The sequence below is a fragment of the Hyla sarda genome, chromosome 7 (genome assembly GCF_029499605.1).
Source record: "Hyla sarda isolate aHylSar1 chromosome 7, aHylSar1.hap1, whole genome shotgun sequence".
NCBI classification, from domain to species: domain Eukaryota; kingdom Metazoa; phylum Chordata; class Amphibia; order Anura; family Hylidae; genus Hyla; species Hyla sarda.
Genome location: NC_079195.1, coordinates 66,993,075 through 67,007,945, shown reverse-complemented (window position 1 = coordinate 67,007,945; position 14,871 = coordinate 66,993,075). Strand labels below are relative to the sequence as shown.

At 41.0% G+C, this 14,871-nt stretch overlaps 1 protein-coding gene across 1 annotated transcript in view; it reads right to left on the bottom strand.

Moving 5' to 3' along the window:
- Positions 1–476: 476 nt before the first annotated feature.
- Positions 477–14,871, bottom strand: part of FFAR4 (free fatty acid receptor 4) — a 52,190-nt gene continuing 37,795 nt past the window's right edge. The window contains exons 2-3 of the mRNA XM_056529553.1: positions 5,427–5,555; positions 477–2,498 (exon numbers count right to left, since the gene is read on the bottom strand). Coding sequence (XP_056385528.1) covers positions 2,100–2,498; positions 5,427–5,555 — 528 coding nt within the window. The 3' untranslated portion in view covers positions 477–2,099. The remainder of the gene's footprint in view (positions 2,499–5,426; positions 5,556–14,871) is intronic.

Below are 14,871 nucleotides of genomic sequence, written 5' to 3'. Positions count from 1 at the left end.
ACAGACAGAAAATAAATTCAAAAAGAAAAGAACTTCCTGTGGAGCATACAGCAGCTGATAAGTACTGGAAGAATTAAGATTTTTTTTTAAATAGAAGTAATTTACAAATCTGTTTAAGTTTCTGGCACCAATTAATAAAAAAAAATTCCAGTGGAGGGCCGCAGCATTGAAGTGCGTGGGAACAAATGGAGTGGGAGGCAGGATCCATTTCTGAGGGGGACAAGGGTACTGTGGGGGCTTCTTGGGAATCTGGTTAATCTGCTGAGGTCATGCTGCCGAGTAGGCTGGGGGTCTTTTAGACCTATTTCTGTGCCAACAGCTTCCTATAGGCCCACACTATACCTGTAATAATTCTATATAATTACAGAGGAGTCAAAATCAAATTTAAACATTTTAAAGATTTTTTTTTTTTTACAAAAAAAATATTGTACACATTCCTTACATATAAGATTTTATTCTTGTAAACCTGTAGACTTTATCACTGTAACAAAAGAGTGCAACATTCTGTACATAACATCAGACGAAATTATTTAGTTGACCTTTATCAAATTAGCAGAATCACAGGGGATTGGGTTATTATTTTACATTGTGAGTTGTTTTATTGTTATCTTGGATCATGGAACAAGTAAGTGTGATACCTGGGTGATAGAGGTGCCGTAGGGTGCAGAGGTTGCAGTTGCTATCAGGCCCTAGCACCAGAATTTCAAGTTGTGTCTCCGCATGATATCGGTAAAAAAATGGCATGGATAGGCTGCCACCTTTTGGTATGGGATAAAGAAAGTCACAGGTCCAGTCCGACTAGCCATATATTGACTATCCACATATAAGGTTAAACATTACTATGAACAACCAACAGGTAGGAAGGACCCACGGGTGTCCCTGTTTACAGTTGAATTGTCTTAGTGACAATTTCTTGGGAATGCCATTATTCACACTATTGAACAAGCTGTAAACAACTTTGCCGCCCCCTATTTTTTCATTTTTAAAAATTGAATTCCTGTAATGAAGGAACGTTTGTTGAAGAGGTCAGGCTAGAATAACAGAAATTGGGTATAATAATAGATGTCTGTCCGCTGATGAACCAGAAGAGCAGAACAACATAATAGAAAGCAGAGCCAATGACATGGATATGCTTTAAACGGGTACTCCCATGGAAAAAAAAATTTTAATTAAATCAACTTGTGCCAGAAAGTTAAACAGATTTGTAAATTACATCTATTTAAAAATGCTACTCCTCCCAGTACTTATCAGCTGCTGTATGCTCCACAGGAAGTTCTTTTCTTTTTTTTAATTCATTTCTGTCTGCCCACAATGCTCTCTGCTGACACCTCTGTCCATATCAAAAACTGTCCGGAGCAGGATAGGTTTGCTATAGGGATTTGTTCCTACTCTGGACAGCTCATGATACGGACAGTGGTGTCAGCAGAGAACACTCTGGTAAGACTGTAAAGAACCACACAACTTCCTCTGGAGCATACAGCAGCTGATAAGTACTGGAAGGATTAAGATTTTTTAATAGAAGTAATTTACTAATCCTAGCCTAGAACTAAACAGATGATCTTGTCAATGATCTCAAAGCAGCTGGAACCACAGTCCCCAAGAACACATCATGATGTAAAGGACTGAAATCCTGCAGATCCCTTCTCAAAAAAGCTCATGTTCAGGCCCGTCTGAAGTTTGTCAATGAACCTCTGAATCATTGAGCTTGTTACCTGTATAAAAGATACCTGGGAGACAGAAATCTTTCTGATTAATAGGGGATCAAATACTTATTTTACTGAGTAAAAGGCAAATTAATTCAGAACTTATTGATTATGCGACTTTCTGGATGTTTTTCACTGTTAAAAGAAAATGACCATTACAATTATACCCTTATCATTTCTTTCTCAAAGGGCAAACGTACAAAATCAAATACTTTTTTTTCTTCACTGTAGTCAGCTGGATGTCCCCAGTTTGTAGACCACTGTTCTCGGCTGTAGCATATTGAGGATTTGGAATGCCAACAAATAAACTCAAAAATAAAAAGGGAACACACATAACGGGAGTATAAAAAGACCATATTCTTTTTGGTGGAGTCTTTCTATGATATGTCAAGGTCTTTATTTGTTATCCGATGTCCTATTCTGAGTCGTCACGTCATTCCGTTTATTGGTGGTCTCTGTGTCCAGAATGTTCTCAGAGTTTCCACAGAAAATGACCCTCCACCATTTCTGCCTGAGTAAATTGATGTTGTACAATATTGGATTAACTATTGAGTTGCAAAATGTAAACACAGTGATCCAGAAGAAAACCATAGGTGGTAAGACAAAGTGATTTGTCAGGTTATGAAGAAGAAGCAAAAGGACAATTATGAACACAGGGGTCCACATGACGAAAAAAGAGATCATAAGAATAAAGAGGGTTCTGAAGAGTCTGTAGTCTCGCTGGGACACTCGGCACTGGTGGACTTCAGAATAAGCCGTACTGCTGATCATCCGCTCTCTGGTTTCCTTTGTGATCTTCCAAAAAAATAGAAAATGTATCAATTTGTTAATTTATCTGCAATATACCGTGGCTTACCAATGTACAGACTGAAGTTTAGGTTAAAATAAAACATAAAGGGGTATTCCTATCTCCTTAAGCGTGCCTCTGGGTAGAGTATGGCAGCATCAACAGGTTTGCAATTGAATTCAATGGCAAACTTGCCTGGTTCTGTAGGTATCTCTTTGTATCTTCTCTCTTGTTGACAGCTGGTGGTTCCCATCCACCAGCTCTACTTTAGAGGCAGCAGTGATGGTACTGTGGCTGAAGTTCCTGAGCTATGCTGGTATCAGGTTCCCTGCTTGAGCTTATCTCAGCACATTCATCATGTCTGACAACTGCAGGCACAGCACTTTGGCTTGGGAGCTGTCAGACACAGAAGCAAATGACCTCTGACCCCAGCTCATCCCCTACTAGTACTAGTAGAGGTATAGAAGTGTATGTAGGAGTGTATTTGCTGTACTAGTAGAGGTATAGAAAGATATTTGATGTACTAGTAGAGGTATAGAAGGATATTTGATCTACTAGTAGAGGTATAGAAGGATATTTGATGTACTAGTAGGGGTATAGAAGTGTATTTGATGTACTAGTAGAGGTATAGAAGGATATTTGATGTACTAGTAGAGGTATAGAAGTGTGTTTGATATACAACTAGAGGTCTAGAAGTATATTTTAAGTACTTGAAGCGACATAGAAGTGTATTTGATTTACTAGTAGAGGTATAGAAGGATATTTGATGTACTAGTAGAGGTATAGAAGTGTATTTGATCTACTAGTAGAGGCATAGAAGGATATTTGATGTACTAGTAGAGGTATAGAAGTGTATTTGATGTACTAGTAGAGGTATAGAAGTGTATTTGATCTACTAGTAGAGGTATAGAAGGATATTTGATGTACTAGTAGAGGTATAGAAGGACATTTGATGTACTAGTAGAGGTATAGAAGGATATTTGATGGACTAGTAGAGGTATAGAAGGATATTTGATGTACTAGTAGAGGTATAGAAGGATATCTGATGTACTAGTAGAGGTATAGAAGGATATTTGATGTACTAGTAGAGGTATAGAAGGATATTTGATGTACTAGTAGAGGAATAGAAGGATATTTGATCTACTAGTAGAGGTATAGAGGTATATTTGATGTACTAGTAGGAGTATAGAAGTGTATTTGATGTATTAGTAGAGGTATAAAAGTATATTGGATATTCTAGTAGAGGTATAGAAGTATATTTAAAGTACCAGTGTCATGGACCGACCGGAGGACAGGGCGCGTGAGCCCTAAACTGACCCTAAAACCGCTCTCCCTGCCTACTTACCCATCCACCCGAACCAGTGGGTCGACAACTGGGCGCCGGTCCCTTCCTGAACTAAAGTGCAGGGGCCTAATAAAAACACATACTAATAAATAATCGGTCACAAACCAGAAACATAACAGCGGACATGAACAGAGGACACTATGGCTCAGCAGTCATGAACAGAGGACTCAGTGGCCACGAACAGAGGACACTATAGATCCGTGGTCATGAACAGAGGACACTATAGATCAGTAGTCATGTACAGATCTCCAAAGATCTGAAATCAAGAACTAATAAACATAAAGTTCAAAACACCAGACTGTAAAACGGATAAGTCAACAGACTTTAGGAACAGTCAGGAATATAGCATAATCCCGCACAACTTCCAGAAGACACAAAGTCCCCATGGACCAGAAACAGGAATCTATCGCTAATCAGGAATATTCGCATTCCCTATGCAAAACCTCCAGTAGACACGAAGTTCTCATGGACAGGTAATAGGGATGCCTAGATACACAGAATATATTTATAGAACACTGTTCACACTGAAAATGAGACAGGAATATTCGCAATCCCTTCAGAACACCTCCAGTAGACAAGGAGTCCCATGGAGCGGTAACAGGGATGCCAAGATACACAGGATATATTTATAGAACACTGTTCCTACTGAACACACAAACTGGACACTCCACTCACTATAGGAGTAGCCATTAATAATAAATCCAAATAGACTACTGGCCAGCGGCTCACTCCACCGTGTGGTCAGGATGCTGGCCTAGTAGGAAAACAGAAATATAAAACACAGAACTTCACATAAACTGATACAAGAGAAAACACAGTGTGAACAGACAAATAGCCGAAAGGATAAACAAATCCTAAAACCGACTAAACAAACACAGCTTAAAATCCACTAAGAGCATGCCAACTAACATGGCTAAAACCAGAAAATACAAAGTGCATGCTAAAACAAAGACAGTAGATTAAAAGCTCAAACAAAGAGAGTTTCACCAAGCCTCCATTAGCAGCATAGCCAGCATGTTAGAAGCTAGACATCAGGAAGTCCATAAGTAAATGAAGTCGGGATGAAATGAAGTCAATCACCAGCCCAGAGGCTAGACTGGGCTGACATTAAATAGACACACCCTAAATGCAATTGGACTACAGAGGCTGAGGCGGAAAGAGCCAGAGACATTAACTATTCCCTGACCAGAGAACATAGAATTGTTCACACACAGCAAATCCAATAGCTGTGTGTGAACACAGACCAGAACAGACATGACAACTAGTAGAGGTATAGAAGTAAATTTTATTTACTAGTAGCAGTCTAGAGTACAATTTTTAATTTTTGCCTATACACTTATACTACACTACATTTAAAAGTTTCTCCTTTAAGAGTTCTCCAATCTATAGAGAACATCTAGTTTCCAAGATAATCATTGTCTATGTGATGTTCTGGTTTTCCTCACACAGATCCAAAAATACACTAATTAACTGGCTACCTATGGTAGGACATGTTCCTCTTTGTGGACATGTTGTGTACGTCTGAGATGGGGAAAGTCGTTTACGATTTCTAGAAGTAGTTATTAACCATAAAGGTAAAGTATGTCATTACCTTGAAGATCTTGGTGTAACTGACTATAATACTTAATCCTGGTATCAAAAAGTCCAATACTATGAATGAAATATCCCATGCAATTTCTTCTGCAGCCGTTGGCCAAACAAGAGTGCAGACCTGGACATCCTGATGGGAACAAATGAGAATATCAGAGCATTGCAAATCAGGTACATGTCTTATTACTGTGAAAATACAAAGATTCTGTAATATTGGTTGCCGTATACTGGGCCGCCTGAACCCTGCACACTACTGTATACCTTTTTTGTATTTTTAGGGTATATGCATTCAGACATATATGGTGCACAGGATTAGAAGCTGCAGATTTTATGATGCAGAGTTCAATGTGAACTAATTGACGTCAACTAATTTACGTACCACAACATAAAATCCTGTGCATAAAATCTGCATAGAATCCTATACATGTTAATAGACCCTTAATTTGTTTGTTTTTAGTAAATTAGTAACGTTACAGAAAAGGAATAACTAGTATACAAACAAATGACTAAAACATACATGCAAAAATAAGTGTCAGACATATAAAGCAAATCCTCAGATAGGTCACAGGTAACAACGATACCCTATGATACCCTCAATCAGTACAACATACCATTTTAGGTAGACTGGATCAAATCTGGAGATCCCAACAGGTCATACATACATTGTCCTTTTTTCTCTATATAGCCAAAACAAGTGCCATTATTGATCCCAAATAATATCAGTGGGCTCAGCTCTTACATGTCTTAGTTAAAGGGGTACTCCGCCCCTAGACATCTCATTTCCTATCCAAAGGATAGGGGATAAGATGTCTGATCACGGGGGTCCCAGCTGGGACCCCCGCAATCTCTGTGCAGCACCCAGCATTCGTTCAGAACGCTGGATGCGAGTCGGGATGTAACACCCACGCCCCTCATGTCGTCATGCCATGCCCCCTCAATGCAAGTCTATGGGAGGGGGCGTGGCGACCACCATGCCTCCTCCCATAGACTTGCATTGAGGGGGTGTGATGTGACCTCCCACCACCCTCTCCAAGCATTTTTAACAAAATGTTCCGAACGTTGGGGCATAATCATTTCAGAAAGTTATCCCCTATCCACACAATAACTAGTTCAGTGGGAGTCTGACCACTGGTAACCCCCCCGCCAATCCCGAAAACTGAATGAATGAGTAGAGCAGAATTGCTATGCAAGACCAACACTCTATTTTTCTTCTCAACATTGGAGCTTCTCAACATTGTCTAGGTGAGCGCATGCATGGTGCCCCGACATTTATTTAAAGGATGTCTACCCTCTGTTCTCAGGGGTGGCAGGGGTCCCAGCAGTCTGATCCCCAATAATCCACTAGTTATCCCCTATCCTGTACATAGGGAATAACTTTCTGAAATGAGAATGTGTAGAAATCATGCACATTTTCATATTATGGATCTATCTTGTGCCCAATTTTATTCAGAATTGGAAATGGTGTCATAGTTCATTCATAGGTTGTATTCTTTGTTACTGCTGTGCAAGGCATGGTAGCATGAGTAGGGCCAATAGGGTGGCTGCCCTGGGTGCAAATGTCTTAGAAGTACAAGATTTCTAAGGCATAGAGCAAAAAGGAGGGGCATGTAGAATGGATCATGTGACTGCTGCAGGCTACCTACCTCTAGCACCACCTCAACTAGAATAATCTGTCCCATTCTAAACTTGACCCATCCCATTCATAAAATAGCCAGCATCCTCTTTGTGTAAAGCACATTTATCGAGTAAACGTGCTGTGAGCAGCATTGCATCCAGTGTATGCATCACCGCTCCCCTCTGTACAGGGAGGCCAGCAACAGACAGGAGTCCCTGATCCTGTTCATACATGCCATGGCTCGCACTATGGAAATTAAGTAGTGACCCAAAAATCATGTTCATGTCTACAACATCTGTATAGCCTATCTGGGCTCAGTGCTCTAATGCACAATAAAACCAGCCAGCCAAGGCAAGTTAAAGTAAGATAAGAAACAGAGCTCGAGGCTCTCCGCACAGTACTCTATTAATGGTAGTAAGTTCAGTATTCCTGCATTTTCTGACAAAGGGGCCACAAGGCCACTGTGCCAGATTACAGCCTTCCTCTGCAATTTGATACAAGCCATCTGAAGGACTAGTGCACGGCTTGGGTTAGAGGGCACAATACTTTCCCTGCCTTGATATGGCAGCCAATGCTATGCCACTGGCAAAGGGTTATCTTACTGCTTAGTGCTTATGACTCCATTATATGAAGGATCCATGTGCACTGCATGGCTAGGTTCAGCCTACGGAATCTCCGGGCAGAAAATTTCGAGATTCCGAGTGCGGCCAGCGCTGACTGAATCAGTCGGCGCTAGGACCGCGTGGACACTGCAGTCTCCAATAGACTGCAATGTGTTCCGCACGGATTTCCGCCTGAAGAAAGAGCAACGCCTTTCTCCAGGCGGAAATTTCCAGGCGGATTTTCCGTACACAAATTCCGAAGTGTGAATTTGTGAACGGAAAACCATTCACTACACTATACATTTTAGCAGGCGGAATTTCCGCCTGCAATTTCAAAGCGAAATTGCAAGCGGAAATTCCATAGTCTGAACCTAGCCTATAAGGTCCCTTGTCTAAGTTAACTTTTTTTCTAACACAGGTCAAGGATTTTCATGCTAATTTTTTTAATCTACAAATAAATTAGCTGTTTACTAATGTTTATGTGACAAAAATAACTTCTCTTCGGTTGGCGCTAACCAAACCTAATATTTATCTCAGCTCATGTTACACTGGTTATCGTAGACCTGGAGAACTAGAAGTGGACACTGCCAAAGCTGATAAAGAGTTTACGGGAAAGCAGCCGAGCTGAACAGCAGACTGATCACCAGGAGCCGGACAGGGTATTGGGACTTGTGGTTTTGTGGGCTCCTGCTTTACATGTTTTACTTCAAGGTGCCTAACCCACAATGTCCGCAGGGCTCTATAAATGACATTTAGAAATACAAAACATCTGAGTCATTTCAAAGTTCTCCAAAAAACAAATACTTCAAACTGGTGACTTTATTTTCCTTTCCTCATTTCTATTTTTAAAATAATTCCTAAATTGAAAAAGTTGTTCAGAAAAAATGTATTCTATCTTTATCCCCTTATCCCCACAAGAACGCAGACATTTTTCATTATTGTGTTAAAATTTTTGAGTAGTTTCTACACAGTGCATTTTGTGGTGAAAATTATTTTGGTCCATAGGGGTATACGATTATAATGATACCCATTTTTTATAGGAAGGCAAACAAGGTGAAAGCCAGCTCACCCCGCCCCAGACAGTAGAGCGCGGATCCAGGCGCTGGACGGCACTAGCCAATAGGAAAATGAAAGAGATCAGATCCAGCTCAATGCAGGTAAAATCAGGTTTAATCCATAGGACAAGGAAGGAACAAGTAACGCGTTTCAAGCGCTGTAAGCGCTCTTAGTCATACAACAAATGCATGTTACAAGTCGGCAAAGCCGACTTGTAACATGCATTTGTTGTATGACTAAGAGCGCTTACAGCGCTTGAAACGCGTTACTTGTTCCTTCCTTGTCCTATGGATTAAACCTGATTTTACCTGCATTGAGCTGGATCTGATCTCTTTCATTTTCCCATTTTTTATAGGTTTTGTTTAATTTTACTACTTAAAATTTTTTATATTTTGTACCAAAATTAGTATGCTTAAAATTTTCCTCTTCTGACCCCTATAATAGGTACTTAGATTTTTCCATATACAGGGATGTAGGAGGGCACATCTTTTTCATTGTGATCTTTAGGTTTTATTGATGCCATTTTTGTTTAGATAGGAGTACCCCTTTAATTGCTTGTTAACACAAATAGCTAATCAGCCAATCAGATGGCAGCAATATGCATTTTTTTTCTTTTTGTTCCTTTTTGTGCTTTCTATCTTTTTTTGTTGTTTGATTTGTATTGTGTACTATGTGTTATTGATAAATTAATAAACAAATATTAAATAAGTATGTAGATGTGGTCAAGACAACTTGCTTAAATTCAAGATGAGAATCAGAATTAGGGAGAAAGGAGATTTAAGTGACTTTAAATGGTTGATGGTGCCAGACGGGCTGATCTACTGGGATTTTTACTCCTAAATCTCTAGGGTTTAAAGAGAATGGTCAGAAAATATTCAGTGAAAAGCAGTTGCAGACTAAAATGCCTTCTTGATTTCAGAGGAGAATAGGCAGACTGGTGTGAGATGTCAGAACAGGAACGGTAACCACTTGTTACAACCAAAGTATGAGAATTACAATCTCTGAACACACAACACGTCAAACCTTAAAGCAGATGGGCTACAGCAGCAGAAGACCACAATGGGTACCACTCCTTTCAGTTAAGAACATGGATTTATCCTGCCTTGTATGATAACTTCAGACTGTTGGTGGTGTAATGGTGTGGGGGACATTTTATTGGCACATTTTTGGCCCCTTAAAGGGATACTCTGGTGGAAAACATTTTTTTTTAAATGAACTGGTGCCAGGAAGTTAAACAGATTTGTAAATTACTTCTATAAAAAAATCTTTATCCCTCCAGTACTTATTAGCAGCTGTATGCTACAGAGGAAATTCTTTGCTTTTTGAATTTCTTTTTTGTCTTGTCCACATTGCTCTTTGCTTAAACCTCTGTCCATGTCAGGAACTGTCCAGGGTAGCATAGGTTTGCTATGAAGATTTTCTCCTGCTCTGGACAGTTCCTGATACGGGCATCTGGTGTCAGCAGAGAGCACTGTGGACAAGACAAAAAAAAAGAAATTCAAAAAATAAAGAATTTCCTCTTTAGTGTGCATTTGCTAAAAAAGTACTGGAAGGGTAAAGATAAGTTGATTAATTTACAAATCTGTTTAACTTTCTGGCACCAGTTGATTTAACAAAAAAAATTTCCACTGGAGTACCCCTTTAATACCAATTGAGCATGGCATATACATGAGAGCCTACCTAAGTTTTGTTGCTGACCATGTCCATCCCTTTATGACCATAGTGGACTCATCTTCTGATGACTACTTCCAGTAGGATAATGCTCCATGTGACAAAATTCACACCATCTATACATAACAATGAGGTCTATGGACTCCAATGGCCTCCACCATCAATAGGTCACCTTTGGGAGGTGGTGGAAGCAGCTGTGTGATGTCATCATGTCCATATGGAGCAAAATCTTGGAGAAATGTTTCCAGTACCTTGTAGAAAGTATGTAATGAAGGCAAAAGGGGGTTCAACCCGGCACTAGCAAGGTGTACCTAATATAGGGTCCAATTAGCGTGTGTTATGGTGGCCATATGTGCAGTGATCATAAATAATAATACAGGTTTCTACAAGTTGGGTCTAGTGTAGTAGATATATTTACGCCTGTTACAACTTGGCTTTATCGAAGGAAATGATGAAGTAGAAACCCTACAAAGGTAATTGTCTAGTCAGTGGATTAAGTCTTAATCTTCATCTTCTTCATCCATAACATCAAGTAATAACCGCACATAAGACTATTTGTTAATGGGATTTACGTTCTGCTCTGTTGAGCAATAGTCATTTACTCTCACTTATGTACCTTGAATCTCAACAGATTAGATATTACCAAAGGCATTACCAGAATTAAAGATTACACCTGTAAATACGTCTCTATGTCTCTATGTCTCTAGACCCTAAGACAGTGATATACAATATAAAACTACAAGTGTTTTACTACATCTAAAATTATCATTACAGTGGACCTACGATGGCCCCGACATACGATCATTTCAACATACGATGGCCTCTCAGAGCCCATCGCATGTTGAATTCAGCATCAACATACGGCGCTTTTGTATGTCGGGCCATTGCATAAACGGCTATCCGCCAGCGCAGACTGCTTCAGCTGCCACCGGATAGCCGTTTACGGTGCCCCATGTGGTCCGCTGATGATCACTTACCTGTCTCCGGGGCTCCGGCGCGTCCTCTTCAGGATCCCCTGCATCGTCGGCACTCTCCATCGTCGTCATCATGTCATCCAATAGGAGCGGCGTGCGTAGCGACGTGATGGCGGCGACGTGAGAGCGAGGATGCCGGGGAAGCAGAGGCCTCGCCGGAGCTTCGGGGACGCGGCGACAGCGATGGAAGGCGACAATCAGGGGAGCGGTGACGGGTCCGGAGCGGCGGGGACACGTGAGTATAACCTTCAATACCAGTGGTCTTCAACCTGTGGACCTCCAGATGTTGCAAAACTACAACTCCCAGCATGCCCGGACAGCCGTTGGCTGTCCGGGCATGCTGGGTGTTGTAGTTTTGCAACATCTGGAGGTCCACAGGTTGTAGACCACTGTTCTATACTTTTCATTGCACGGATCCCTCAACATACGATGGTTTCAACAAACGAGGGCTCATTTGGAACGGATTACCATCGTATGTTGAGGGACCACTGTATTAGGTTACGTCGAGTAAAATTGTGGTGCCTAAAGGGGTTTCCACAATTGCGGTTTTTGTTTGTATATTTCTGACTTTTTCTAACTTCTTTCATTTCCCCTGGCTGCCTTTGTGTGAACTTTCTTTCTATACAGTGGTCACATATCCTTGTTGCATGGTCATTTCTATATTTGAACACCAGATATTTTACCATTAGTGGTCATGTGATGACTGTGTGGAGCAGGACTCACACAGTGTTGGAGATAGCAGGGTAATGTTATTTTCAGGCTGAACAGCTGTGGAAGATTATAAAGGACTGTACTTATATTTCTGGTGACATGTTCATGGACAACCTATTAAGTACCTTTTATACTGGCCAATGATCATCAATTCTGAGCGACAATAATAATTGTTCAGTATTATAAATGATGTAACGCCCCTTCCTATGGACTTGCATTGACATCACAAGCAGGGCATGACAGTGACGTTTCGAGCCTCCGTTCGGCATCGCCAGTCATCAGGCATGGAGCAAAGTTTGGAGCAGAGACCATGGGGGTCCCCATCAGCGGGACCCCCGCGATCAGACATCTTATCACCTATCCTTTGGATGGGGGATAAGATGTCTAGGGGCGGAGTACCGCTTTAAAGCTGATTTGTAAATCAGCTGTAAAGTTTCCAAGAACAAGTATAGCACCAGGCACTGCTAATCCAAAATATCAGCCTCAATGCATGGGGTGAAAAGCGCTGCTGTGACCTTAAAGGCAGATCTTCCTAGCTACGTGGAGGTGCAGACCAAACAGGTAGGTAGTTCAAATAACAAAGTTAGACGAAGAGGAAAGAAGTCGCACTCACCACTGAAAGCAGTATAAAAAGTCTTGTCCTTTATTCACACCGGCAGAGTGGAAAGGTAAAATGCGGTCACACACGCGGGGAGTGAGAGCAGCCGCTCTCAAGATGCGGGGGCACACCACCAACGGCAACTAGTTTCGCGTCACAGACCTGACGCTTCTTCCGGCCAACAAGGTGTCAGGTCTGTGACGCGAAACTAGTTGCCGTTGGTGGTGTGCCCCCGCATCTTGAGAGCGGCTGCTCTCACTCCCCGCGTGTGTGACCGCATTTTACCTTTCCACTCTGCCGGTGTGAATAAAGAACAAGACTTTTTATACTGCTTCCAGTGGTGAGTGCGACTTCTTTCCTCTTCGTCTAACTTTGAGATTTTAAATCACTTCTATTAAAAATATCTTAATCCTTCCAGTACTTTTTAGGGGCTGTATACTAAAGAGAAATCCAAAAAAGAAATGCATTTCCTCTCATTTCATGACCACAGTGCTCTCTGCTGACCTCTGCTGTCCATTTTAGGAACTGTCCAGAGCAGCATATGTTTGCCATGGGGATTTTCTCCTACTCTGGACAGTTCCTAAAATGGACAGCAGAGGTCAGCAGAGAGCAATGTGGTCATGACATCAGAGGAAATGCATTTCTTTTTTGGATTTCTCTTTAGTATACAGCCCCTAAAAAGTACTGAAAGGATTAAGATTTTTTAATAGAAGTGATTTACAAATCTGTTTAACTTTCTGGCACCAGTTGATTAAAAAAAAAGTACCCCTTTAAAAACAGTGAGCACTCAACAGGCCATAAATGTACAGATTTGTACCCAATGCACCTCGCCTTTGTTTTTTGCTGAAACTGCTCAGAAAATATTTATCTTGATACAATGGGGGAGATAATCAAAAAACAATAGTAAAACTGCCTTTGTTGCCAATAGCAACCAAGTACAGATCAGCTTTCATTGCACCAGAGCTTATTAAGAAATGAAAGCTGAGCTATGATTGGTTGCTAAGGGCAACAAGTTTGACTACATATGAGATAATGGTGAGCCCAGGGGTGGATCCAGAGTCTAGTCTCGGGAGGGGCACTATTAGAGAATTTAATTTTGGTGGACAGAAAATAAGGTGTTGCTTAAAGAACTTACAATATTATTAAATGTATCCAGTATAATAATCAAATATACCAATTGCCGCAGAATGGGAAAGTGCTAAAGAAGTTATTACCATTTAAAACTACAGCTCCCAGTATGACCTAAGTAGTGGTGAGGAGATGCTGGGAGTTGTTGTTTCACCCATCATTACTGCAAAACTTACAAGTGACTACAGCTCTGATGGGACAGTCAGGACAATACACAATGATATCAGTGACTACAGGTGACGTCTTCTCTATAGTCTTTCCTTATCTAATTCAGATGGTACATACCACTGGGTCCTGCTAAATATTTTCGCTGCAAAACTTGATGCCCAGACGGCTCCTCACTGTGTCAGCGGATTCTGATCCTCTATATGAAAAAAGTATTATTATAATACTGCCAAACACCATATCCTTTGAATATAATTCTGACACACTGTACCCACTGAATATAATACTGCCACACACTGTACCAACTTAATATAATACTGCCACACACTGTACCCACTGAATAATACTGCCACACACTGTACCCAATAAATATAATACTGCCACACACTGTAACCTCAGAATATAATACTGCCACACACTGTACCCTCAGAATATATTACTGCCACACACTGTACCCCTGAATATAATACTGCCACACACTGTACCCTCAGAATATAATGCTGCCACACACTGTACCCTTAGAATATAATACTGCCACACACTCTACCCCTGAATATAATACTGCCCACACACTGTACCCTCAGAATATAATACTGCCACACACTGTACACTCTAAATATCCCTCTGAATACAATACTGATGTATTGTGGCTAATGAAAACTGTACTACCCCAGAAATTCCTTATACTCTGTGCCCCTCATATATAGTAGTAATGCCCCATCCTGTGCCCCCACATATAACTAAGACCTGTCCTGTCCCCCCTCATAATAATAATGCCCTCTGTCCTGTGCCCCTACCATATAATGCCCCCTGTGCTGTGCCCCTCACATATAATGCCCCTGCAATGTTCCCCTCACATATAATGCCCCCCAATCCTGCTCCCTCAGGGGGCATTATAAGTGAGGGGAACATAACAGGGGGGCATT